General features: G+C 42.8%; 2 protein-coding genes across 5 annotated transcripts in view; one reads left to right on the top strand and one right to left on the bottom strand.

Annotated features, from left to right (window-relative positions):
- The window catches only part of TK2 (thymidine kinase 2), a 44,504-nt gene extending 44,357 nt beyond the window's left edge, over positions 1 to 147 (bottom strand). Inside the window, exon 1 of the mRNA XM_071209136.1 lies at positions 69 to 147. The gene's annotated coding sequence lies outside the window, so the exon portion shown is untranslated. The remainder of the gene's footprint in view (positions 1 to 68) is intronic.
- Positions 89 to 26,861, top strand: LOC105744128 (chemokine-like factor). Of its 4 annotated transcripts, none has more exons than XM_071209138.1 (7): positions 89 to 188; positions 266 to 359; positions 1,781 to 1,870; positions 2,043 to 2,232; positions 10,058 to 10,153; positions 24,647 to 24,745; positions 26,601 to 26,861. In XM_071209138.1, the coding sequence occupies exons 4-7, from the start codon at positions 2,122 to 2,124 to the stop codon at positions 26,790 to 26,792; spliced, it is 498 nt and encodes a 165-aa protein (XP_071065239.1). In that variant the 5' UTR covers positions 89 to 188; positions 266 to 359; positions 1,781 to 1,870; positions 2,043 to 2,121; the 3' UTR covers positions 26,793 to 26,861. The 4 variants fall into 4 exon arrangements, 3 of the variants coding, with proteins under 3 accessions (XP_071065239.1, XP_071065238.1, XP_058135880.1); XM_071209137.1 differs by lacking the exons at positions 24,647 to 24,745; positions 26,601 to 26,861 and adding exons at positions 7,803 to 7,961; positions 12,718 to 12,903; XR_009181542.2 differs by lacking the exons at positions 10,058 to 10,153; positions 24,647 to 24,745; positions 26,601 to 26,861 and adding exons at positions 2,344 to 2,493; positions 7,803 to 7,953.
- Positions 26,862 to 27,052: the final 191 nt, after the last annotated feature.

Raw genomic sequence — 27,052 nt, 5'->3', positions numbered from 1 at the left:
GCCTGGGGCCGGGCTCTTAAAGAGACCCCGCCTCCTTTCCCTCGCTCACCTCCAGGGAGAGAACTCACCGTGAGGGGCAGCCCGGTGGCAGCCAGAAAACCTTCTAGTCCCTGGGACGCTGGCAGAAGGAACCCCTGACGTAGCAAGACTCGGGGATGGATGGCCAACAAATACCAGCGACTGATGGGGTGATTATTAGAGATTACCTAGTGGAGCACCTGCTCTATCCAGACACCTCCCACATGTCATTTATTCCTCTGTGCAGGTAACGTCATTCCCATTCCCCGAGAGGACCTTAGGAGAATTAAATAACTTGCTCTATGCCCTGGATGGTGCTTCAGGGGCAATCACCGGACGTTGTGAGTCCTCCCAGGGCCCACTGGATGGAGTGGGGGAGAGTGTGGGACTTGATGTGGACCGTTGACCATGGGGTGCAGAGATGCCCAGAGATGTACTTACCAGGTGCAATGGATGTGTCATGATGATGGGAGTGAGTGTTGCTGGGGGGGGGAGTGGTGGGGTGGGGGTGGTGGGGTTGAATGGGACCTCATATTTTTTTTTAATGTAATATTTTTACAAAATCAATTTAAAAAATAAATAACTTGCTCTAAATGGTTAGAAGCATTTGTTAGGTGGTGGATCCAGAATTCAAGCCCATCTGTCCATGCTCTCTCCTCTGAATTTTGACATATCAGAGTCTGGACTCTAAATGTACAAGGTCCCTCAGAAAGGTACAACCAGTATTTCAACTGGACAAATAGGGAAAGAGGGCGGCGTGTAAATCCCATCCCTAGTCGGTAGAAAATACACAGCCAGGAGGCGTGGGGTAAACAGGATCCTATAATCCAACAGGCCCAGGAGCAGCAAATGTATGTGTATACATTTCAAAGCTTGCCTGGAGGGGTTTCTCTTTTCTCTCAGGAGGGCAAGATATGAGGGGTCACCTCTAGGCCAGAAAAAGGAATCATTTGCTAGAGGGTTCGCTTAGTCTCTAGATCTAGTACCTGAAACCGGAAACCCTATCTTGTCCTTCCTGTGTATCTGCCACAGACCTAGCCCAGGGTTAGTGTGCCCTCCAAGAGCAAACTTCAAGATTAAGTTCAACATTTTTATGAGTGATTTGGGATGAAGTTGTTGGAGGTACCTGCTGATCAGATTTGAATGAAATGAAATGGACTGACGCTAAGATGGGCAGGTTCCAAACAAGTCAGAATGGACTGGGGTGATGGCCAAATTATTCAAGACAGAAATCAAATCAGAGATAACACATACTTCACATCCCTAAAAAAAGAAGTGCTCCAAGATGGTGGATCTATGACTTCACAGGAGCACTTGTGAAAAATACGGATTGAACTGCTGTCTGCAAATAGCTGAAGAGTCTCAGGCAGTTTTAAGGGAGAGTAAGTACCAGTGGGAGGCAAAAATGAAACTGCAGAACAAACAGGTTTACCCATCCAGACTGTGAGCCCTTGGCAGCAGGAATAGGCTCTGAGGTCCAGGCCATTAATTCAGGCTGCACATACCCTACACCTACGATGTGCCAGACCCTGGGGCCTTGCTGTGAGGGAAGCCAATAAGCAGGCCATCACTACTTTCGTCGAATTTATATTCTTATGATCTATATATAAACTGGTGATAAGTGCTACGGGGAGAGAGTGACAGTGGCAACTCTAGACGGGGTGGCCAAGGGAAATCCTCTGACAAGCAGGCCTCTCAGAAGCCCAAGGTCTGGGGAGGCAGCCATTCCCGCCCTCACCCTTTCCCTCCCCCTCCCTCAAAGGTAATGCTTCCCGACAGGAAAGTTCATCAGACGAGCTGAAGAGTGAGAGCCGCTGTTGTCGGTGACAGACTGGGCGAGGCAGCTCCAACAGTGAGTCAGCTGGGGGTGTAGGGGTAACTCCGCTAAAGAGCCGCGCAGTCGCCCACGGGCGGCTCCGGTGAGGCGCCTGCGCACAAGCGTGGGGGGCCGCGACGAGGTGCGCATGAGCGCGCGAGGGCGGGCGGCCCGGAAGGGCCGCGCGCGTTAGCAACGTCCGTTGTAGGCTCCGCGCGAGGTCCCGCAGGACAGCGAACTAAGGAAAAAGGCTGAAGGGAAGCCGTGCTGCCGGGTCCCTCGGCGCGATGCCTGCCCCGCAGCCGCGGGCATCGAACCTCTCCCGTCGCCCGCCGCCGAAGGCGAACTATAATCCCTTCTGCCTCAGCGTGAAAGGCCATGTGAAGATGCTGCGGCTGGTGAGGGCCAGGGCGGGGGGCGATGCCCAGCGTTCCCAGGGCAGTGAGATAGGGCTCTGAAATATCAAGTTCACTGCTCTGTGTTCTCTTTCAACTTTGTTGTTTTTCAAGTCCTCCCCAGAGGCAAGGCACTTTGCTAAGCACCCTGGGAAAGGAGAGAAATAAGGCACCAGGTCCTCCCCCTCAGACGGTTTACGATACACGCAGAAGTCAAAATCAGCAGATCTACATGAGTGGCCAACACTGGGACCCACAGACCAGGTACCGAGGTTACTAGGTGACGGAGATGCATTTGCACCACTCAGAAGCCACACAATTATGAAAGAGAGAGAGCGCGTGACAGTGCTAGGGGTTTCAGTGGATAGTCTGTTTACCGGCAGCCAGAAATTTGATGCACCAGTGCTCAAGGCTATAGAGTCCACAGCAGGGCTAACGATGGGACCGACCATCCCAGGAGCATTGCAGTCAGTTCTGAACATGATCCCTACAGAGGTGCGGAAAAAAGGAATCATCATTTGGAGGAAGGTGACCTGGTTAGTAAGAGAAGATGAATTTGAGGAAACTTCAGGGGAAGGAAAAAAATAATAAAATTTTAAAGGGTTGGCATGTAAGGAGGGGTAGAAATAGTCAATTTACAAGAAAAATTTTGTTTTTCCACTTAATATGGGGAAGAATTTTATATGGGGAAAAGTCTCAAAATTAAATGACCACTTGGGAGGGCAGTACATTTCCAGACAGCAAATGTGCCCAAATGTAAATGAGCACCTGATGATGTAAAGGAGATTCAGACTTCAGGTGAGTAAAACAAATTGCATGTAAGAGTCTTCCCACCGCAAGAGTCCATAGTAATGACAAATATAATACAAGTTAAAGTACATAAGAGAAGTTTAGAAAAACTCCTGTGGTGTTCAAAGAAAGGAAAGATTACTTTTGGTTGAGCGTAAATGATTAGGAAAGAAGTAACCTGAAGGCCTGGGCTTTTAAGCTGAGTACTGGAAGCACTGGAACATTGGAATGGGGTTTTGTGAGAAAAAATTAATTTTGACATAATTCCTTCAACAAATTTAGACTGTTCTAAGCTCTAGGCTAGAACGTGGAACAATAAAGATGAATCAAGTCAAAGTCCCCGACTCATAAAATTCTTCAGTTTAGTCAGGGAGACAGACACGGGAACAGATAGCTATTTATATGATAAGATGGAGACAGAGCACAGAAGAGAGTCATCTGTCCCAGGACAGTGTAAAGAGAGGTGTCAGGAGATGCTTCCTAAGGAACCTAGGGTGGAGTTGAAGAGGCAGCCCTGAGCAAAGACAGGAAGGCAAAAAACAGTTTATGCAGCAAACTATAGGCAATTGAGTGTTGCCTCATTTACTCAGTCAACAAATATTTATTGACTGCCTGCCATTTGATAGACACTGAACCAGGCTTTTGGGAGAGGAGATATCAACGAATAAAACAAAGATCCCTGCCCTCCTGGAGTTTACATATTGGGGTGGGAGGGCAGAGGACTTAAACAATAAACATAATAAGTACTGTAGTGTTGTAGTATTCTAGAAGGTGATAAGTGCTACTGAACAAGAGAAAAGTAAAGTAAGCGAGTGTAAGAGTGGGGAAGTAGAGGGAATAGTTGCAGGTTGCAATAATAGTGCTTAGATTACACCTTGTTGAGATGGTAGCAAAGATTTGAGGGAGGTAAGGAAGTTAGCTATGAGAATATCTGGAGGGAAAGTGTGTAAGGGAATGGAAAACTCAGTGCAAAGGCACAATGCTAGGAAGTGCCTGAAGGAGGCTGGAGTGGAGTGAGTGAGGGGACACAAGGGGAGATGTGGAAAGTTTTAAGAAAAGGAGTATATGATCTGACTTTCTTTTTAAGTACACTAGCTGCTAGATTAAGATTGGTAGGGAGGCAAGGGAAGATTTCTGCAAAAGCAAGGGTAAAATCAAGGAGACCAACTAGAGGTATTGTATACCTCTAGTAAAAGATGATCATGGCTCAGACCAGGATGGTAGACAGCAGGTAGGTTATAAGAAGTGGTCACATTTGAGACATATTTTGAAAGTTGCACCAACAAGATTTGCTGATGGACTAAATGTGGAGTGTGAGAGAGAAGAGTCCAAGATGACTCCAAAGTTTTTGGCCTAAGTAGCTGGAAGTATGGAGTTGCTGTCAACTGAAATCCGAAAGCCTATGGATGAAGCAAATGTGGGAGGATATTCCAAAGTTCAATTCTGAATTTCAGTATCAGATTAGGGATGTCTGTTAAACATCCAAGTGATAGTATTGACTAGATCATCAGCATTCACAAGACTAAATTTTGGGAAAGAGATCTAGGCTTACGAAGTAGAGGTATTTAAAGCCACAGTCTCCTCAAGAAAGAAGTGTAGAGAGAGCAGAGAAGAAACCATGGATTGAGCTCTGGAACATTTCAGCATTAAGAGGTTGGGAAGATCAGGAGGAACCAGGAAAGATGACTGAGAGAGAGCACTTGGGGAGGTAGTAGAAGCTAAGACTGTGGTGTCCTGGAAGCCAAGTGAAGAAAGAATTAAAATGTAGTTAAGCTATAAGGCAGGTCTTTGCTAGAGAAGTAAGCAGGTGTTGAATCATGAAGACCTTGAATATCATGGTAAGAGGTGGGCTCTATTCTAAAGACCATGGTGAAAAAATAATAATAATAAAGACCTTGGGGAGCCATTGAAGAATTCTAAATAGGTGGAGGAATGCATAAACAAATACACATATTAGAAATTGTCACAGAGTTTCAGGGGAAAATGCTGAAGAACACGTAGTTGTAGGGATGAAGAGGAGAAAGTGGATCCCCAAAAGGTTAAGGCATTAACTCAGCAGGATTTGATTGATGAGTTGTGGGGAGTGAGTAGGAGAGGTGATCTTAGGTTTATAACATGATAAGATGGTGGTATCACCAATTGCAGAGGTGAATACAGAGGAAAGAGCAGCTTGAGTTCAATTTTGGGTATGGTAAAGTTGAGGTTCCTATAGATTATCTAGATGGAGATTATAAATGGCTATTTATGTGTGACATTTGTAAGATAGATCTGGGATAGAGAACCAGATTCACAGAGTAGTTCATGGACAGAACCCAGAGGAATGCCAGCATTTTAAGGGTGTGGATAAAAAGAGAGGAGAGTTGCAGAGACGTAAGAACTAGAAAAGGTGACATGGGAGCCAAAGGAGTAGAGAAATAAAGGAGAATTGGAAATGGCAAGTACGTATGGAGGTCCACTAGCATAAGGACTAAAGTGTTCGTTAGATTTAGTAATTCTGAAGTCCTTGATGATCCTGGCAAAAGCAGGTTCTATAGAGTGGTGAAGACATGTTAATTAAAAGATAACTGGAAACGAAGGAGCTAGGAAAGATGTGAGAGCTGTAAATAATGGATTGGTGGAGAACCTAGTGTTTCAAAAATCCTGGGAAATTTTAAGAAAATGAAGAAATCACCAATACCAGATACCATGGTGCAAAAAAATTACAGACACTTGATTTTATAAACTGTGATCTCTTTTACTTAGTAAAATAAATGGAGTAGTTTAAGATGACATGTTGCTAATAGTAATTATATTAAATATAAAGCATGGGGAAGTGGATGAGGCTCAACTGATGGAGCTTTTCCCTACCATGTAGGAGATCCAGGATTCAATAGGCAGGGCCTTCTGGCCCATGTGGCGAGCTGGCCCATGCGGAGTGCAGCCACGTGCGAGGAGTGAGCCACATGCGAGCAGTGCTGCCCTGCACAGGGGTGGCCCCTGTGTAGGAGTACCGCCCTGCGTAGGAGTGCTGCCCTGTGCAGGAGTGCCCCCCATTTAAGGAGTACTGTCCAGCGCAGAAATGCAGCCCGCCCAGGAGTGGTACCACCTACATGGAGAGCTGACACAGCAAGATGATGCAACAAAAAGAGACACGGAGAAGAGACAATAAGAGATGAAACAAACTAGGGAGCTGAGGTGGCATAAAAGAATGATCACCTCTCTACCACTCTGGAAAGTCCCAGAATGGGTTCCCAGAGCCGCCTAATGAAAATATAATGGACACAGAAGAATGGACACAGAGAGCAGACAATGGGGGGGGGGGGCGGGGCTTGGGGGTTTGGATAAAAAAAAGACTATAAAAAAATATATATATAAAGCATGAGTTATTTAGTAACTAGTTATATTGACTAGGTGGTCCGACTGACCAATTTAGAAGTTTAAGGATAGGCTTTTTTTTTTTTGAGGTACCCAGGCCGGAGATTGAACCCAGGACCTTGTAAGTGGAAAGCTAGCACTTAACCACTGAGTCACAACAGCTCCCTTGAGTTGGTTGTTGTTGTTTTTTTTTTTGGGTTGGTTAGTTTGCTTGTTATTTGTTTTTTGTTTTTAGGAGGCACCGGGAACTGAACCCGGGACCTCCCATATGGGAAGCAGGCACTCAAATGCTTGAGCATTTGCTCCCTAAAAAGGTAGGCAAATTTTATGTAATAAAGTAATAGAAAAAATTATGGATAAGTAGCCTATCTAGATCTAAAATCAAAAAAGAGAATATAGATGTTTCTAGCTGACAGACTTATAAAAATCTAGCCAGACTTTAAATAAAACTACCAAGAACACAAAGAGTTTGGATAGACTTGTCTCTGATCTCCTAAGAACATCTTGGTATTGCCAGAACTCTCTGGGGCCTACTAGCTCATTTTTCCATTTAACAAGGCACTTAACATTGCTCTTTTCTTTATCTTCATTTGAAAATGAGGAAATTGAATTATATTATCTGCAGGGATTTTTCACTTAAAATATTCTTCAGTCCTGATTGTGTTTGGGTAAGAGAAAGTTTGTAAAACTTGGTACTTTGAATAATAAAGCTATTAAGCATCAGAATTATTTTTCTCTGACAATTTGTTTTAAATTTTCTTCTCCAAAAGTTTCCATGGCAACATTCTCAGTTTAAATTCAACAGTAGATTCCAGATTGGTAAGAGTTAAGGCATGATGAGTGAGTCATGCGGAATTATAGGTAGTAATACACAGACTTTTGAGAAGCACAACAGGACGAAGTAGAAAACAAAAGGGTTTCTGTGGGGAGTGGGATGAAAAGTAGGGGTTGTGTGTGTTTTAAGAGAAGACAACTTAAAATATTTTTATAGGATAATGAGGAAATGAGCTACTGAAAGAAGAGAGATTGAAGGTGGAAGAAGAGAAAGAAGATGTAGCTCAGTGGTTGAGTGCCTCTCACCATGTACAAGGTCCTGGATTTAATCCCTGATATCTCCTAAAAAAAAGAAAAATAGAAAAAAGAAGATGTTTGGAGGAAATACTCAAGGGAACAGATGTGGGGAATGATGGCATCAGGTGTACAAGTGCAGTAATTAATTAGACTTAAAAAGAGAGGGACACCTAGTCCCCCAAAACACAAAGAAAGGTCAATGTCAATACATTTTAGCCATGCTTCTTCTTGTAAGTGTATATATGGCAGAAACCCATTTATTTAGTTATTTTAGAAATTACCGTTTTTATAGCTTAAAATGGGACCCAGTAATAATTGAATAAATCTTGTGTCTTTTTTTTTTTTTTTTTTTTTTGTAGGTGCTAATTGTGACGTCTTTGGCCTTTTTTATTGTTGCACAAGCCCCTGAACCATATATTGTTGTCACTGGCTTTGAAGTCTTCATTACTTTCTTTTTCATAATGTTATATTTACTCAGACTTGATCGATTAATGAAATGTTTATTTTGGCCTTTGCTTGTAAGTGTTCTGTTTTATAGTTAATAACTTCCTTTTCCTACCTTTGTGAGACATTTTGATAAACTGTTTCTTGGTGCTCTTAAACCTTTAAGGTGATATCTGATGGGCTCAAGAAAGGAAAAACTCTACGCCATTGCTAATGTGTTCTGTATAGTCTTTGGGTTCACAGGGAACAAGGGCAGTTGCAGAGTATAAATTCTCCTCTGAGCTCCATCTACCATTAGATGGCAGCTGACCCTGCTGTTATAAGAATTCACTTAAATGCAGATCATCTAAAGAAATTTAAATTTAGAATCATGTTAATAACAATTACAAAGCATTCTCAATCTTTACCTCCCTTTGTAAATGCATGGGTTTTTTTTTGTTTTTTTGTTTTTTTTTAATGCATGTTGATACAGCCTCAAAATTGGGAATAGCAATGGAGGCAGGTACACAAGTATCTATACTTCCACATCCCTGATCACCAAAAGGAAAATCAAACTAATTTGGGAGGGCTGAATACAGCACTTTTTTTTTCACTTGGAAATGTCTATAAATATTAATGCTAAATAATTTTAATTTGCCATGTAGAAATTTATTTAGTGGTGAATAGCCTTAACCTCCCATACTCATAAAGTTAGGAATAACATCCCAGTAGTGCCAAAATTGTTCTGAAAACTGTCAAGAAAGGCAAGTTGAAGCTGGCAAAGGTGTATGTGCCCATCGGCTTGGAGTATAAGCTGGTTCTAGGGAAAACAGTGTCTTCACCTCTCCTCTTTCAAGTCACTTCTCCATAGGTCTCCATCCTAAATCCCTCTGCTGCCCACCCACCCCTTTGGCTGACTGATAGCTGCCATGTCTTCCTCCACTGCACTCATCTCATCTTCTTGGATTCCATAGTACCCCCTATCCAAGTTGATAATTCCTATTAAGGAGAGTGACTTTAGAGCTATTCCCAGACCCTGTGCAAGCCTTCAAGTGGTGCTTTCTGGAACCACCTTTGGAGGAACATTTCAGAATAATCACAAGCTGAGAAAGCCCCAATAAAGGAAAACTGGAAAATAGATAGGATCTTCATTAACACCTCTCATGACTCCTACTTGATCTACACTTTAGAGATGGACCTTATTGGAGGGAGGTCTAGGAAAAGAGATTACAAATCTTTTCTCAGTATTTAGCATCAAGTAGTGCAGAAAGGTTAAGCTAAATTACTCTAAGGATTTCTTCAAGGAGATGATAAACATCCCATATCATCTTGATCTTATGCTCAAAAAGTTGCATAATTGCCCTTCATACTCTGCTTCTCCAGAGTGAATAAAATGAACACATTTCAGCCTTTCCTTTTCTCCAAACTGTAGTAATTCTCTGGAGCTTCTTATATGTCACAGTGTTAAACTTGGACCCCCAAGTTTAACAGTACCCTGAGAGAGGAGGTGTCCAATGTGTAGCACACTGAAAAGAGTAATCACCAAATCTCTGAGGATCAATCTTTGCTGATATTGTAATTTTTCTATAAATGGTGCTCTATGGCTAATGAAATTATTGCCCCATTATGAAATCCAAATTTCTCTCTGCTCTTGATCTATAGAAATCATTTATTCAACAAATGTTTCATATCTGCTAATCCCAGATTCTGTAGTAGGTTCTACGATAAGACAAAAGACAAGTCTTGCATCAGAGAAACTTTCTATGTGATGGGGCAGCAAGAGAGACCACGGCAATTCAGTGTTATAAGTACTCTGCTAGATTTCCAGAATGCTGTGCAAGCACCCAACCAGGGAAGGGGACCAAATCACAACAGACTTCCTGAAGAAAGGGGGAAAGAGTAGTAAAACAATATCAGAGGAGAAAGGGCTTTCCCTTAAGTAAAAAACAAACCAAAAAAACACTTATCAAATAGTGATATCATAGGCAAAGAGAACCACTAGGTGTCACCATAGACCAAAAACAATACAGGGGTCATTTTACTGAGGCAGTTTGGTTTCTGGAAAGATATGCACGTAAATAAATTGGTTTAATGAAATAGAACTATCAAAATACGTATTCATGGAGCTGGTTTTGTTTTGTTAGCATTGCTTGGTGATCTTCATGTAAAGAATACTTTTCTGTGTTTTCAGGATGCTGTCAACTCATTTGTAGCAATAGTATTCATGATAATCATATCTGTGTTGGCACTGATACCAGAAACCACAACCTTGACAGTCCTTGGAGGGGTAAGTGAGGCCTTTCTAGTTTCCTTCTCCAGGTTTGATCAGAATTCAAATTCATTTTAAAAATAGATACAAGGCAGAAAACCATACTGTGTATTCATTCCTGGGGCTTCTAGGCCAGTATACAATGGCTAGTGGCTTCATGAATTTTTTTTTTTTTTTGGAAAATATATTAATGTGAAGGAATATGATTATACACTAAAACTGGAGTTGACCAAATAAAGTAGTCTCTACATATTTCTTATATATAGGGCTCTCTTATTCACAAGTCCACATCCCAGAAGTTCTGAATAATCATTTTAGCCCCCAGAAAATATATTGAAAGAGTGTAAATACATTTCAGACGTAAGAATCTTATGGGCAGTGTTGTTATCACTAACTCTCTTTGTACCCTGCTTACTTCCAAAGAGGATTTAAGCCTGCTTAGAAAAGACCCAAGTGGAATAAAAATGTAAATAATTCAAACGAAAAAAAGATCCTGCCAAGTTATAAAATTGAAAATAATCATATCAGAAAATGTAGAGAAAATGTAGAGTAACTAAAAGAAGTTACTTTAATAAGTTACAACACTTAGCTCTGAGAGCCCTGATAGCCAAGCCAAAAACAAAAACAAAAAAAAAGAAAAACAAAAAAAATATGATTGATGAGTTTCATAGCTCTAACTTTTTAACATAAGGAAGCATGCCACTTGTTAAGGTGAGACAGACTGTTCTGAGCTATTGTTCAGATCTTCAGGTGGAATATGATAGAAGATGGATGCCCTCATAAGGAAATGGTGATAGGAATCCTTGTAACTAAAGGATTCTTTTGAGCCCTGTTTGAAGGGAAACAAATCAATTTAACCAGACTCATTCTGGAAGGCAAACCAAAATAAAGTCAAGAATTTATATTTCTGTCTGATATTCTGCTTAAATTTCTTATAAGAGATTCTAACTCATTTGACTTTTCCAGGTTATGATCTGAATAACAAGAAAGTTCTTAAATAAATCTCTTGCCCTAAGTACCACTTGGGAGAACTGGCCACTCTCAGACAGCCACATATATAGAATCCATGGTTTTTCTGTCTCCCTTATTAGGCCCTAAGCAACTTCATGGGGGATTGGGATTATTCTAGAAATGAGATAGCAGTACTGAAACAGCAATTCCCCCCACTTGTCTTTAAACTTAATTTTATCCCTCTACTATGGGGGGAAAGGGACCACATATAGGATTTACTTTCATGAGTTATTTACTCATGCATTCATTTATTCATTCCTTAAGTGCACTTTTGCAGGTGCTGACATAAAGTACAGAGCTGTGCTGTCCAATATGGTAGCCGCAAGCCATATGTGGCTACTAAGCAGTGGAAATGTGGTTAGTCTAAATTGATACGAGCTGTAAGTATAAAATACACACTGGATTTCAAAGACTTACTACCAAGAAAAAAAAATGTAAAATGTCTCGTTGATAACTTTATTAATGACATACTAAATTGATAATGTTTTAGATATACTGAGTTAAATAAAATGCAGTATTAAGGTTAATTTCAGACTTTTTTGGACTTCTTAAATTGTGGCTACTAGAAAATCTTATGTAGCTCATATTATATCTCTTTTGGATAGCACTGGGCTAGAATGTGTACCCTAAAGTTGCTTAGAGCCTAATGCAGGAGAGAGAAGTACAAACAGCTGTGTGTATGGTACTGCCGCCAGAGCACAGAGAAAAGGAAGCAACAGCCTTTCTCTAGCAGAGATTTAGTTTGTTAGGAATAAAAGAGGCAGAAGTGGGAGGGTTCCCACATAGGAACCAGCATTGTGTGGAGTGCCAGAGTCATGAAAGAATTGAGAGGAGGTAGCTAGTGTGGTCAGAACTCGGTGGCAGGGACTTGCGGTTCAGGTGGAAAGAAGGTAATGAATAGGGCATGTTGCAGGAACCTTGTCTGGAGCAAGAAGCCAGACTTCCTGGCTGCCTGACTGAGCAGAGCAAAGTGACCTAAGAGTACACAGAGAGCCCCTCATGTTCTACCTCAATTTTACTATCCTGAAGCTCTGTGTAGTGATGCATACCAGCCTTTGAGGGTTCACTTTGAATCATCTTATCACTCCTGTTCTCCAAAATTTTTATCATAGCATCTTTCCTCTTGATTTAATCTTAAGCAGGTGTTAACTTCAGTCCTTTCTCCAATAATGTGGCAATAGGGAAGTCAAACACTTGAATGTTGGGAATAGATATGTTAATTGATAACTAAAGCTCTTCATTATGGCATAAAACTATACATTCAGCTCACAGGAGTAAGTCAAAAGATAAAGACAAGTATTTATTTTAGAGCAGCCACCTCAGTATTATCTCAGCTCACATACATCATCTTTTCCCAGTTTCCCTAGACAGGTATAGGAAAACGTGGGAATGGGGAGAATAATATTATCTCTAAGGTTTGTTCCCATTTTAGTTGGTAAACCAGAGAGCAGGGAGCAATCTCAATAAGTAGCTTGGCAGAAGAGGAACCCCGTGGGCAGAGCACTCTTCCACTGTGTGAACGAGAGAACAGGGCCCCTGGCTGGGCAGTAACGCTGTGTCTTTGTTTCCAGGTGTTTGGTCTCCTGGCCACAGCGTGTTGTATTGCAGATGCGGCCCTTATTTACCGGAAGCTTCTGCTTAATCCGAGTGGTCCTTACCAGAAAAAGCCGTCCCATGACAAAGACCAGTTTTTTTAATTTTATATCCTTTTTCAATTGATGCTAAGTATTAAATATATGTCTTTATTCTTCCACATATTTTCTGCAGTTCTCATTTTAATCTCAATTCGGGGACGAGGAGGGTGGCTGGTGGGCTTGGCTTGTCCGCGGGGCGGCGAGAGCGGAGTGCGCGCGAGGGGCTGGCAGCCGCCAGCCGTTGGGGCGCGACGCTGGTTCCAGGGGACAGCCGGGTCCCGCGGTGCTGGCTCGGAGCTGCAGGGCCCACCTGACACGGCCAGGCCGGGACGCCAGCCATGGACCCCCAGGAGTCGGGGCCCGGATCGCAGCGCGTAAGCTCAGCGCCTTCCGTTCGGGTGCAGCGTCACGTAAGCGCAAGGCCGCCCACGTCCCGGGCGCAAACCCGCTCGGTGCAATCTGCGAAGAAGGGGCAGCGGGCAACCTCAGTGCGCTCGGTACAGCAAGGGCGCTCGATTCGCTCAGAGCGGTCCACGTTGAAGGCGCCTCACGGAGGGCCGGCGCCCTCGGTGCGGGCCGCAGGCACTGGGCGTTCAGGAAGCTCAAAACCAGTAGGCACAGAACCCGCAAAGGAGGAGGTCATAAAGCGCGCTGAGGAGCGGGCCAAAGTCCCGGAAAGATTCAGGGACAGCCTCAAGCGTTTTTTCTGCTCGCCCACCGGAATGTTAAAGATCCTGAGGCTGGTGAGCGAAGAGGTGGTCACCTGGCTGGGCAGACGCAGGATCTCTCCTTCCCCTCTTCCACCCCTCACCGCTCAGCCTTTACCACTAAATTTGGCTTTTTTTCTTCTTGCTTCTTGCTTGCTTTTTTATTTCTCAGGTTTCCCCTCACCTGTGTCTTGTCCTTTCCAAAACAGTGTTGATTATGGGGGAGGATAACTTACTTTTTCTGTATTTTCCTCTCCGCAGTGTACCTATCAGAGGGATTGAAAGTATTTTTAAGTTGGGTTTGTACAGACAAACCAGTTCCACGTTTTGGATTTTTTATTAATTAGCATGCTGCTGGCCAGCTGGACTGGCTAGTCAATTGGCAGATTAGTATTCTTTATTATTCATGATTGATAAATTCAGTTAATTTATTTAAAACAACAACCCTGGCCAACTGCTTTGCATTTTTAAATTGGGAGAAAATTTGATGAATACTATCTAGCGTTGTTAGGCTGTGTGTATGCTTGTACTCTGTTGGAGACATTTGAAATTAGCGTGACAATTGAGTAATGAGAGAGCAATGTGACATATGTTCATGTCTTTTGACCCAATGAGTCCGTTCTTGAGACTTACTAAGAGACTTCAATAAAGACAAAACATGTTATGTTTAAAATATTCAATGGAGTACTATTTGCACTAGTTTTTTTTTTTAAAGAAGACATTTTTAAAGGCTAGGGATATGATTTAGTAAATTAATGTTCACTAAGGCAATAATTTATTATGTAGTTATTAGTAACAAAGACCTGAAATATGGGGAATATTTAAGAAATTTCTAGGAGAAGTAAAATATAAAATATACTGTGATTGCAACTATGTGAAATATCTTTCTGTGGATGGGACTAGATAATAATATAAAAAAAGAAGCAACTATTTCAGTGGTGGGATTGTAGATGACTTTCTTCCTAAGATATATGTATTTTTAAAGATTTTTTTAAAATTTTATTTCTCCCCCTCCCTCCATTGTCCGCTCCCTGTGTCCATTTGCTGTGTGTTCTTCTGTGTCTGCTTGTATTCTCATTAGGCGGCTCCAGGAACTGATCCTGGGATCTTCCAGAGTGGGAGAACAGTGATCATTCTCTTGTGCCACCTCAGCTCCCTGATCTACTGTCTCTCTTATTCTCTCTCCTCTTGCCTCTTTTTGTTGCGTCATCTTGCTGTGCCAGCTTTCTGCGTGGGCCAGCACTCCGCACAGGCCAGCACTCCACATGGGCCAGCTTATTACACAGGCTAAAGTGCCTTCACCAGGAGGCCCTGGGCATTGAACCCTGGACCTGCTATATGGTCGAAAGGAGCCCAATTGCTTGACCCACATCCACTTCCCTGTTATTTTTTTTAACTATACAAGTAGAATATATTCATTGTAGAAAAAATTAGAAAATACAGATATGAAAAGTAAAACACGAATTGCCCATAATACCACATTCATAGGGGGCCACAGTTAACAATTTGGTGAATGTCCTTCCATATATGTCTCTATGTATGAGTTTATTGATTTATGTTTATATGTTTGTATACATACATATTTCTTTTACATCATACGGTATGTTCAACTTTGTCACCTGTATTTTTCACTTAATACCCCCAACATTTTCATGACTATAAATATACTTCAGTAACATTTTTAATGGTGGCATGATATTACATTTCACAAATCTTTAAAAAAATAATAATGAAAATACTGCATATAAAATCACTGCATAGCAAAATCTATCAGATGCAGCTACAGAAAATTTATAACCTTAAACTTGTATACAATTAAACAAGAATGAATACAAATAATCATCAACTCTTGAAATTAGAAAAAAGAACAAAATAAACCCAACGAATGCAGAAGGAAACACAATAATAAAATAACAGACATGTATATATTAGCAAACAAAAATAATAGAATTGATAAATAAAAACTGTACTTTGAAAGACCCAATAAAAGTGGTAAACCACTGGCCGATATAATCAAGAAAAAAATGGAGATGAGGACATAATCCTCAAAAATTAGAAACAAGAAAGAGAAAATAATTGCAAATGCAATTGAAAGAATTCACAAGAACACTTTGAAAAACAAATAAATATGAATAATTGAGTGAAATGATTTTCTAAGAAAATAAAAATTACCAAAACTGAACTTGGAGGAAAATCTAAACAGACCAATATAAACTCAGAAGAAAATGAGAACATTATCAAACAGTACCTTTCAAAAATGTATCAGGCCCAGACTTTTTCACAGGTTAACTCTTTCAAACCTCCATGGGATGTAACTTTGACACTATTCAAACTTTTTTAAAGACTAGAGAAAATTTCTGAATTATTTTTGCAAAGCCAATATAACACATATTAAAAGCTTCCTGAGTTCATTAAAAGAAAACTAAACATCTCACTTGTATCAAAGTAAAAATTGTTAATATAGTAGCAGAAAATATTCAGTATTTTTTAAAATGTACAATGAGGAAGGAGCATAAGGATAATTCAATTTTAGGACTTATCATAATCTACCATATTATAACTAAAAGGAGAAAAACTTAAGAGATTATATCAGATATAGAACCCTTCTGACAAAATTTAGCATCCATTCCTGATTGCAAAAAAATGAGTAAAGCAGAGATACCTATCTCACTGGCACTATAAAAATAAACATCTCAACTCAAAAATCAGCATCACATTTAATTATACATCCCATTAAAATGAGAAGTAAAAAGGGATGCCCACTATCAATGCTATTATTCAATATTTTTCTGGACTATCAGTCATCATAATTAGACAGGAAACAATAAGAATATTTGAAAAAAGGCAAAATACATCATTTCTTGTAATTGTACATTTAAAAAACCCAAAATCAACTGGAAAACACTTTAAAACAAGTTAATTTAGTTAGGTAACATCGATTTTATAAATAAATGAAAGGCTTTCCAATAAACAATCTTAAAATATAAGAAAATATTTCTTTTTACAACAGCAATGAAAATAAAATATGAAATAACTATGAAATATCTATATGAAGAGAACTTTAAAACTAGTGGAAGGTATTAGAAAGCACTAAAATAACTGGAAAGACATAACTCTCAAATAGGAAGACTAAATTTTGTAATCTTTCCAAATTTACCTATAAATTAAATGATATCTAAGTAAAATGCCAAAAGACTTAATTTGGGGAACTTGTCCAAACAAACATAGGAGGCATAAACAGAAAAGCAATGAGAGGGGGACTAATATGAAGTGAACTGGCTATAATTTAGCAAGTATTAGAGAAGAAATAAGCAACTCAGTGGAAGAGAACAGTCTTAGAAGAAACCCAAATACATCTTAGAATTTAGTATACAATATAGGTGAGATTTCAGATCAGTGGAAGAAATACTGGTGTTTCCTAATAAATAATTTTGGGATAATTAACAGCTGTTTGGAAAGAAAGCTAGATCTATATCTCACTCGTTCTATCAAAATCAATGCAGAGAGATTGAAGATTTAAAATGGAATGTATTTAACAGGACAAAAAATACAAATTTGACTTCAAAAAGATTTTAAACTCTTGAAGTGCTCAGGGAAAAAAAAATGCCACAAACCAAGACAAAAGACAAATGACAAAGGGAAGAAATATTTACAATATGTATGATGGGCTAAAGAATATTTTCCTTTAATATATATACCTACTTCCTTCTAGTATGAAATATAAACTAACAGTGATTACTTTTAAGGACAGGGACTAGCATTGGGTTGAGGGAAGAGAAACTTTCTTTTTACCTGTTGAAACTGTGTGTTTTTATTATATGTATGTATTATTTCATTTCCTAAAAATACAAGAAATTTTAAAAATAAAATGTGTGTACAAAACAATACAGGCAATTGCAATATAATCAGATCTGCCTTCTGATAACATTTGTTTTTTTTAGTTTATTTTAAATAGCCATGTGCATTAAAACAAGTCCTGTTTCTTTTATTGCAGGGTCTTATCATAGGAGCATTAGCTTGTTTCATCATCGTCCAAGCCCATGAGTCGTATATAGCAATCACAGTTCTGGAAATCTGCATCGTCATTTTTTTCATTCTAACATATATGCTAACCCTTCACCACTTGCTGACTTGTTTACATTGGCCCTTACTTGTAAGTGTTCATTTTCATAATTCGAATATACACTTTTCCCTTAGCCCCAGAGTCAAGACTCTCAGCATGAAAATAGCAGAGCTTATCTCTCTGGGCAAGGACATAGCTGAACTGTGACAGGCTGTTGCCCTGGCCCCAGGGAAAAACAGCCTAATACCCAGGAAGAGTCATTGGACCCCTCTGTCTTTAGGACAACCAGCATGTACACACACCCTTCTGGCTCAGAGTGTGACACATCTCCTGGTGGCACTAAACACATGATACTTTTCAGCTTGTCCTAAAGAAACTCTTAACTAGCATATTCAGTAGGTAAATGCACTTCTCACCCATGCTTATAAAAGTAGGTCATGCTTCTACTTTTCAAACATCAAGCTAACAGATTACAAACATCCTCCTCAAAAGCAAAGGTTGAAATGACTGAGTTGTAGACAATTGCTATATATACCCTGATAGGTTGTAGGAGTAAAACTTTTTGAGTTTGTTGAAGGGTCTGTATTTCCAAAGGGTTGCCATATAGTGGAATATCCAGGAAAGGACAATGCACAGACTCCAGTAGGTTTTTCTAGAATTCCACATTCTTTACCAACTGAAAAAAAAAATTCTTAAAGCTAATCCTTGTGTTTCAGGTAAGGTCTGTTTATTGTGGAGCCTGTGGATCTGCATCCTCCACAGACTGAGAGAGAGTACAGGCATTTGGCTAGGAGCACAGGGCCAGTCCCTGGTTCTGCCAGCTTACTAATTTTAGTCTCAGTTTGCCCGTCCATGGAATGAAGAGAAGGAAAAATGTGGTGATAACTGCTTCATAGAGTTCCTGCGACATTCAATGTTTATAAGGCCAATAGCACAGTGATTGGCACAGAATAAACATTCAAAAAGAGAAGTCTAGAAAGAAACAGCCGTTCAGACCCCATATGGTAGTTGGGTTGCTTTTACTGTTCCATCTTGCATGGTGAACAATCCTAGCTCAGAACTCTGGCCTCTTCCACATCCCACTTCCTTATCATACCTTTTTCAAACCATAAGGCAGATATAGTTGCTATCAATGCAGATACTTTTTTCAAGCATGTGTAGGATTTCCTGAAAAGGCTGCTGAGCTCTCTCTGTCTCACAGAGTGCCAAGCAACAGGAAGCAGACAAAGCAAAATATGAACAGCTTTAATTGGACATATGAAAGACCCTCTTAGTTATGGAGAGCTATTCCCCTGGAGAGGTTTCTGAGGGGAAACTAAAATCCCTGTCCATGGAAATTTTCAAGAAGGGAAGGTAAAGTAACCATTTTTGAGCACATGCCATGTGCCAGATACTTTTTCATAAAACCTTTTTTAATCCCCACAACAACCCGGTGAGGTTTGAAGTCATCCCCACACACTCCCACCCCCACTTAACGGCTGAGCCCAGTCTTGGGCAGGAGAGTGGGAACTCAGCTTTGCGCCCAGGTGGGTCTGACTCTAAAGCGCATATTCTCCAGGCTCACTGCCCCATTGCTTTGCAATGGTTCTCTTTCTCCATCCTTCCTGGGCTCTCCCTGGAGGTAAGCTGCTGGGTCAGGCTATGCTTTTCTGTCCTACTCTGGTTCCCTAAGTGTTATGTTCTCTGCATCTTCTATTTCCTCGTGGTTTTCATAACACAGAGAGGCAAAGGTGACTGGTTCTTCCAGTGGGTGTGCACAGGCCCTTGGGGTGGGGGTGGGGGTGGGGGTGGGGGTTACTCAAGGCTCCATAGCACCATGGTCAACTCTGTGGGCAGGAGAGCCAGAACCCTGGGAGGAAAGGACCAGGCAGGCTGGGTCCACTGCCGTAAAGCTGGAGAGCAGGAAGGGTCCATGAGGCACAGCTTTGATGCAGGGTCCAGAGGAGTGTCCAGGAAGTGTCCCAGATGGAAGCAAGTTTGGGGTCTCTTGAGCATGCAGTCGTGAGGGTCCTGTGAGAGACCGTGTTTTCACAGTGGTCACAGGAAGTTCAGGCCAGCTCTTCCAGAGTTGTAGGTCTTTGGCCAACCCTGATAAAGCCAACTGAGGGTGTCCTTTTCTTTGGATGGTGGTGAGAGCTCAGACAGTGAGTCAAGGCCCCTGCTTTTTCTTGCTCTTTTCCTCTGGGGCATGGGCATGGCCCTTGCACAGGATGTGGACATGCCTGGTGAGCCTCCAGGAGCTTCATAGTAGGAAAACTGCCTCACCAGGAAGATTGCCCAGTTATCCTGATGTTCCACTAACTGGCAGTACACATACTAAACAACCACACAGTTGACCAGAGGGTGAGTCATCAATTTGACTTGAAAGTTTGGGGGAAAGGCCCATCAAAACAGGCCCCAAATGGCATTTCTGTCCCCTGTTCAGTCCCTTCCTTTCTAATCTGCTCTCTCAGAGCCCATGAGATGGAGGACATGTACAAATGAAATTGCTCAGAGTAGTAGCTACCACTCGGTGGTAATAGGGAGGCCTTGGCCTGGCAGAAAATGAGCTGGTTTAGAGTGAGTATTGGTGCTGAGGAGTGACTCCATGGCACATTAGAGTGGGCAGACTTGGAGATGTGTTGGCATCAAGCTGCAAGTCACCTAGAACCCTACCAAAAGGTCAGTGTGGAAGCCACAGAACATACCACCTATTTCATACTGGAACTGTTGTAGGCCTCCCCCTCGACTCGAGGGGTCTAGCATGAATAGCTGCCCCTCCTATTCATCTCTCCTCTCCTGACAAGAGGACTTGGTGCCTAGGAGGTATAAGGTTAGGGGATAAGTACTGGTTTTATTTTATTTATTTATTTAAAGATTTATTTTTTTTATTTCTCTCCCCTTCCTCCTCCCCCCGCCCCAGCCGGTTGTCTGCTCTCTGTGTCCATTCACTGTGTGTTCTTCTGTGACTGCTTCTATTCTTATCAGCGGCACCAGGAATCTGTGTTTCTTTTTGTTGCGTCATCTAGTGTCAGCTCTCCGCGTGTGCGGCTCTCCATGTGGGCAGCGCCATTCTTGGACAGGCTACACTTTCTTTTGCACTGGGTGGCTCTCCTTATGGGGCGCACTCCTTGCGCATGGGGCTCCCCTATGCAGGGGGCACCCCTGCGTGGCACAGCACTCCATTTGCGCATCAGCACTGCACATGGACCAGCTCCACACGGGTCAAGGAGGCCCAGGGTTTGAACCGTGGACTTCCCATGTGGTAGGCGGACACCCTATCCATTGGGCCAACTCCGCTTCCTTCTCTGAGCAGGTGATGGCACCTGGGCTTAGGGACCCACACCCAGCCTTTGAGGGGCAGCTGCCCTCTTCTGTGATGATGGTACCAGGGCCCTATCTGACAGCAGGCACCCTGACATCCTTGGGGAGGATGCAGTTCCAGCCCTCAGCCCCGGTCCAGTGCAGAGCCCCTTCTGGACAGTGTAACCGTGCATCAGATCACGCCACCTCTGGTGGAGTCACTGTCATTTTTAGGACTTGTGATTTTATCCATCCTAGTCTAGTGTCTTCTGCCAACATACCAGTGAAAAGTATAAATTGAAATTATTGTCTTCTGAAAATTCCACATTTTTAACACATCCAGTATGGTTAAGAAAACTGAGTTCTCATCAAGCAGTTCCCCCAATAGAAAGTAATTTTAAAAAAATGAATAAAATAAACCCACATTTTAAACTAAAACTGTATAGAAATAATAATTTCAAAAATACTTGCAATAATATTACACTTATTTCAAAAGAAGCTTTAGTATATTCCACTCAAATAAGATCAATGGAAACAATAATCTGATGATTTCTGATCAGGCTGCGCCATGTGTTTGGACAACTCCAGGCATGAATGAAATCAATGAAAGTTGTAGTTAGTTGAATACCAGATAACAAAGTTGACTGTATGTAAATTCTGTTACAAATACCACATTTTGTGAAACAAATTGTGAATGTTTACTTTTTTCCTAATATTCGGTGACTTGTAAAAATAAGCACTCACCATTAAAACATCTTTTTCTTTCCCAATTATAGTTCCACACAATTTCGTATAACTCAGAGACTAGTTTGCAGAAATTATGGAGAAATAATGGTCAAGTAACAAACCTGTCTTTCATTTTAGTCAGAGGAGGCTACTTGAGTCAATAGGGTATTCAGTCTAGAGAGAAAAAAGATGATGAGCATAGACAGCTAGTGGTCCAAGCTTAGGGGAAACCAGAAGTCCTACTGCATGTAGCAAGGCTCAGCTGCAGTGTTACCCTAGTCATCAGAGACAACACTGCTCTTTTTGTCCAGAGGAGGCCAACAAGAGGTTCTGTGTTTAAGGCAAAAGGAGGGGGTTTGGTCAGGAAGGAGGCCTTCAGACACTCAAGTCAGACTTCCAGGGTCATATCAATTACTGCTGAGCAATCCTGGGCAAGCTCCTTTCCCATCTATAAACTGGGGCTAATGTGTTTGTTGTGTGAATCACGTGAGAGTACATACTAACACGTTGACACAGACCATGTGTCTTGAGCACAGAGTAAATGCTCAAGAAATGAGAGCTATTGCAAGGCAAACCTTAGCTCTGAGGGACAGAAGAATACTTCCTTGGGATTAATGACTAGAATGTCCAGCAGTCCAACGAGGGGAGGGAATTATGACAGGGAGGCAAAGATTAGCTAGGCCAGATCTTTGTTTGACTTACTATATTATCTTTATTAATGGGTTTTCATCCCAAGTCTCAATGACCCAAATTCAATATGACCATAACTAATTAACTTTGATTTTTACAAGTTTGTCCAAAGAATCCATGTTCCCATCTTTGAATATCTTGGTTTGCACAATCCTTGGGTGCTAAACTTCCTGCAAAGCCACAAACAGCTGTACCTTCCCCTGTCAGGCCTGCCCATTGGGCAGATCTTTGGTTCAGCCAGCAGGACCTAGCTGGGCCTTACTGCAATCCCCCACCAGTCTTGCTCCAGATGCCCCCGCTTGTATCACCTTCCAGACACCAAAGCAGTACACGCCAGTGCCCTTCCCCTTTCTCTGTCAAGAGGCAAGTCACAGTCCACAGGAGGGCTCCTTGCCACACTGCCTCAACAGGATGTACACCTGGAGTTTGCGGAAAGCTTCTTGACTGCAAGTTTTGAGGGCCGAGCTCGCAAATCTCCATTTTGATGCACTCCCACTACTCACTAGATGCCAGGAGCCTTATCAGATGCTTTGAGATTCATCATGCCATTCCTCCTCAGATGAATCCCAAACATTACCTCCATATTAAAAATTGGCCAGTTGGCACAGAGAGGGGATAAAACATGCCCCGGTCACACATCTATCAATAGGCAGGGCAAAAGAGTTAAAAACTCTCTTCTTTATTTGCCCCCTTCTATTTTGATCCTCCAGGACCCATTCCACAGAAAAATGCCAAAAATGGATGCCACACTTCCAGACTAGGGGGATAGTTCATTTCCTCCTTCTTTGGGTGGCCCTGATGGAAGGCAATAGTGACTTAAATTGGACTCTACTCCCTGGCAGTTACTCCATCTTAGGTGATTGAATGAACCTCTCTAGGCCTCCATTTTAAGTTCTGTAAAGGGGGGTTAATAACAATACTGTCCTTGGAGGACATTTGTGAGGGTTAAAAGAGATCGTGACTGGGAAATGCTTGGCACGGGAAGAGTCCATTAGAGCCAGCAATTATTATTACATATACTGGATGGCAGGTGATCTTGCTATGTTTCACCTGGTACACCAAACAGGTTGCCACTACCAAGTCAGAACATCAAATTAGGTGTCTGGGCCATGTCGAGGGCTGTCCCCCAGGGTTTTGCCCCTTCCCATGGCACTCCCATTGGCACCACCAAAGCATTGTATGCCCTCTCTTCCTCCTCCTCTGTCCCCTGCTACCAGATCCCAGCCTCTGCACACACTCAGGAAGGCATCACCACCAGCTCATCTGCACCCTTCATTTCAGCACATAAAACAGACTGGGCCAGCAATTAAAGAAGCCAATTCTGTAATCCAGCGTGAAAGGCACAAAATACCTTCTTGATGTCGGGGCATACTCAACTCTGGTTACATCCCAGCCATTCACTCCAAAATATCAGGCTTGCCCCTCAAATGGGTTCAGGCATTCTTGGGATGTGCAAAGCTATAGAATAAATATGGCCCACCTTCCAGAGCATGAGTTTAACCTGCAGATTTGGGAGTGGAGTTAAATCAGTAATTAAAGTGCTAATCTTAACATTTCATTTGTCAAACCAATATTTTATGGAATAGAATGTGGAAGCTACACTAATTGAAAATACAAGACTTCAAAATGTCTTATTGATGGAGGGCTTATTAGGACCAGACCTACAGAACTTTAGGCTCTTTCATGCTCACTTTCCTCTGCCCTTTAAAAAAATACTTTGGAAAAGTTTGAGAAAGTGTTGTCAGCTTTTCTTAAAGGCTGTTTTTATTTTTTATTTATTTATTTATTTATTTTTTTTTTTTAAAAGATTTATTTATTTATTTAATTTCCCCCCCTCCCCTGGTTGTCTGTTCTTGGTGTCTATTTGCTGCGTCTTGTTTCTTTGTCCGCTTCTGTTGTCGTCAGCGGCTCGGGAAGTGTGGGCGGCGCCATTCCTGGGCAGGCTGCTCTTTCTTTTCACGCTGGGCGGCTTTTCCTCACGGGCGCACTCCTTGCGCGTGGGGCTCCCCCACGCGGGGGACACCCTTGCGTGGCACGGCACTCCTTGCGCGCATCAGCACTGCGCATGGCCAGCTCCACACGGGTCAAGGAGGCCCGGGGTTTGAACCGCGGACCTCCCATATGGTAGACGGACGCCCTAACCACTGGGCCAAAGTCCGTTTCCCAAAGGCTGTTTTTAAATGAAATTAAACCCATTCTGCAAATACTTATTTAGGACTTAAAAATAACATATACTCATGTCTTTGGAAGATGTAAGAATTATGCCTCTGAGAGTTCCTATGAATCAAAGGGAAAGCTTTTAAAAAGGCATCCATCCTTAGATGGGTAATTGAGCAATTTAAATAATATGAAATTACACTTTCACATAAAGCTGACAAGTTTCAATTCTTTATTACAGGATCTTATCAACAGTTTCATTACAGCTCTGTTCCTTTTGGTAGTAGCCATCTTCACAATGCAAGAAAGGAACAGAAGGCATTTATTCTATGTTGGAGGGGTAAGTAGAGGCCTTCACAACTCCGTTTAAGATCAGCATTGCAAGACTCTTTGCCAGAGACAAACAGGCAGACCGTCATGATTTTATTTACAGAACATAGTCCCCACCACCACCCCATCTCTTACTTGCACTGCCTTCCTCAATAGATGTGAAAATCTTCATTCTACTACTCTCTCTCCAAATTGGAACGAAAAACAAGAGTCTGTTGAACCCCTTTTGAGAACTGTACACTCAGTTTTGAAACGCTGCAACAAGATGTTCTTTGATTAGTTCTCAACTAGAAGATTACACTTCAAAGGCAGATGAAAAAAGAGGGGGGGGAGTGCATTGTCAAAAGTGAATAACTCAGTCTATTCAGAAAGGAAGGAAACTGCCATATTTGAAGTACCCAGTATGTGCCCCACACCAGTCTAGCCACATACTTAATCTTTACAACTCTCATTTTAACAGATGGAAACTGAGGTTAAATTCCTTGCCCTGGGTCACAAGCCTGGCACCAACTGGGGCTCAAAACCTCATCAGATGGAGGAGCACAAGAAATGGCAGATTAAACGTTTGGAAGATGTGGGGGAAAGGGGAGGCCAGGACTTTGGTTCAAGAAGTTAAACAATGGGGACAGAAATTAATTCAGAAAAAGGGTTGTTGTATTAATTCCACAAAATTAATACATATTTGTCAATCCCATTGCCAGCCATGAGCTCAGAGCTGGGGACAGAGTCCCTTCCCTGGGGACTCTCACAGATCAGCTGGGGCAAGACCTACCTAGGAACAGTTCATTAAGCAGCCAGGGTCTAAGTGACTGTAAAGAGAGACATACAAGTCGAGCAGGCGCAGCGCACCAGGCATCTCTATCTGCTAGTTCAGCTCCCAAGCTCTTTTCTATGTGCCAGGGGCGGCACCCCCAGGGCTCCATCAACTCTTACCTGGATGACAGCAGCCCCGCCCCCCGCCTGGAGCCTGGCATGCTTTCCAGCTACTTCAAGTGAACTTTTTTTTTTTTTTTTTTAAAAGATTTATTTATTTATTTAATTTCCCCCCCTCCCCTGGTTGTCTGTTTTTGGTGTCTATTTGTTGCGTCTTGTTTCTTTGTCTGCTTTTGTTTCTTTGTCCGCTTCTGTTGTGGTCAGCGGCACAGGAAGTGTGGGCGGCGCCATTCCTGGGCAGGCTGCACTTTCTTTTCACGCTGGGCGGCCTTCCTCACGGGCGCACTCCTTGCACGTGGGGCTCCCCCACGCGGGGGACACCCTTGCGTGGCACGGCACTCCTTGCGCGCATCAGCGCTGCGCATGGCCAGCTCCACACGGGTCGAGGAGGCCCGGGGTTTGAACCGCGGACCTCCCATGTGGTAGACGGACGCCCTAACCACTGGGCCAAAGTCCGTTTCCCCTCAAGTGAACTTTTTGATCCTTGGCCCTTGCCACAGTCCTTTGGGTAGCATCCCAGACCCCACACCTTTCCAGGCTCAACTCTGCCCCTCCCTTACTGGTTCCAGAGGTCTTGGCCACACCAAATTCCTTGGAGACCCTCATCTAGTGCCTGGAGTTCCCCTCCTCCCAGTTGGTTCCCTTGGAAACTGCTTCCTGCCTAGGCTTTGGAAGGGCCCCACCCCTACTTTAAGCCCCCAGGGCCTGTGCCCTTCCTTGGTCCTCTCCTGGTGCCTCCGGAGATGGAGGCCAATGCTGGCAATAAGACCAACATTTTCAAGACCCCTCTCTCTCCTCCGGGAAAGGCGGGGGGGGGGGGGGGGGGGGGGCACCCAAAACTTCTCCCGAGGTGGGGACAGGGACAAAAGAGTGCTGATGAGCTGCAAAGTAACCCCACCTTTCCTTCCCACATATGGTCTTGTGTCTGACAGACCCTGTGCCTCACAGCGGCAATCGTGTGTCTCCTTGACGCATTCGTGGTCACCAAGACGATGAGGTCGACCGTGAAAAGACTCCTGAAAGTCACAATCAAAACCAACAAGCCCGAGGAGCAGTTGTCCTTCCGAGATCGCTCGCGGATGCACGTGTCTCTGCCCCCTGACACCCACAATGCCCAGAACTGAGCTCAGACGCCGTCGCCCATTCCGGCCGGCATGTGACCATAAAATCAAGGCTGCTAAGTCGCGCGAACACTTCCGCTTCCTTGTGTTGCCTTGTGTAAAAGTCGGGGTACGTTTTCATGCAGATGGTGCTGTGCCCACGGGGCGCAGGACACTGGGAGCCGCTGCCCCAGGAGGCCTGCCGGGAGCAGTGACTCGGGATCCAGCTCCGTCGCGGGGCCCGTCCGACCGCCGACCGTACGGGAGGCGGGAGCTGCGGCTAC

Source organism: Dasypus novemcinctus, chromosome 18 (assembly GCF_030445035.2).
Source record: "Dasypus novemcinctus isolate mDasNov1 chromosome 18, mDasNov1.1.hap2, whole genome shotgun sequence".
Classification (NCBI taxonomy): Eukaryota; Metazoa; Chordata; class Mammalia; order Cingulata; family Dasypodidae; genus Dasypus; species Dasypus novemcinctus.
The sequence above is the reverse complement of the archived record's forward strand: the minus strand, read 5'-3'. Positions and strand labels throughout refer to the sequence as shown.

Coding starts and splice junctions, on each gene's coding strand:
- LOC105744128 (XM_071209138.1), top strand. CDS start 2,122: ATGCCTGCCCCGCAGCCGCGGGCATCGAACCTCTCCCGTCGCCCGCCG. Junction 2,233..10,057: donor ATGTGAAGATGCTGCGGCTG/GTGAGGGCCAGG, acceptor CTGTGTTTTCAG/GATGCTGTCAACTCATTTGT. Junction 10,154..24,646: donor CCTTGACAGTCCTTGGAGGG/GTAAGTGAGGCC, acceptor TCTTTATTACAG/GATCTTATCAACAGTTTCAT.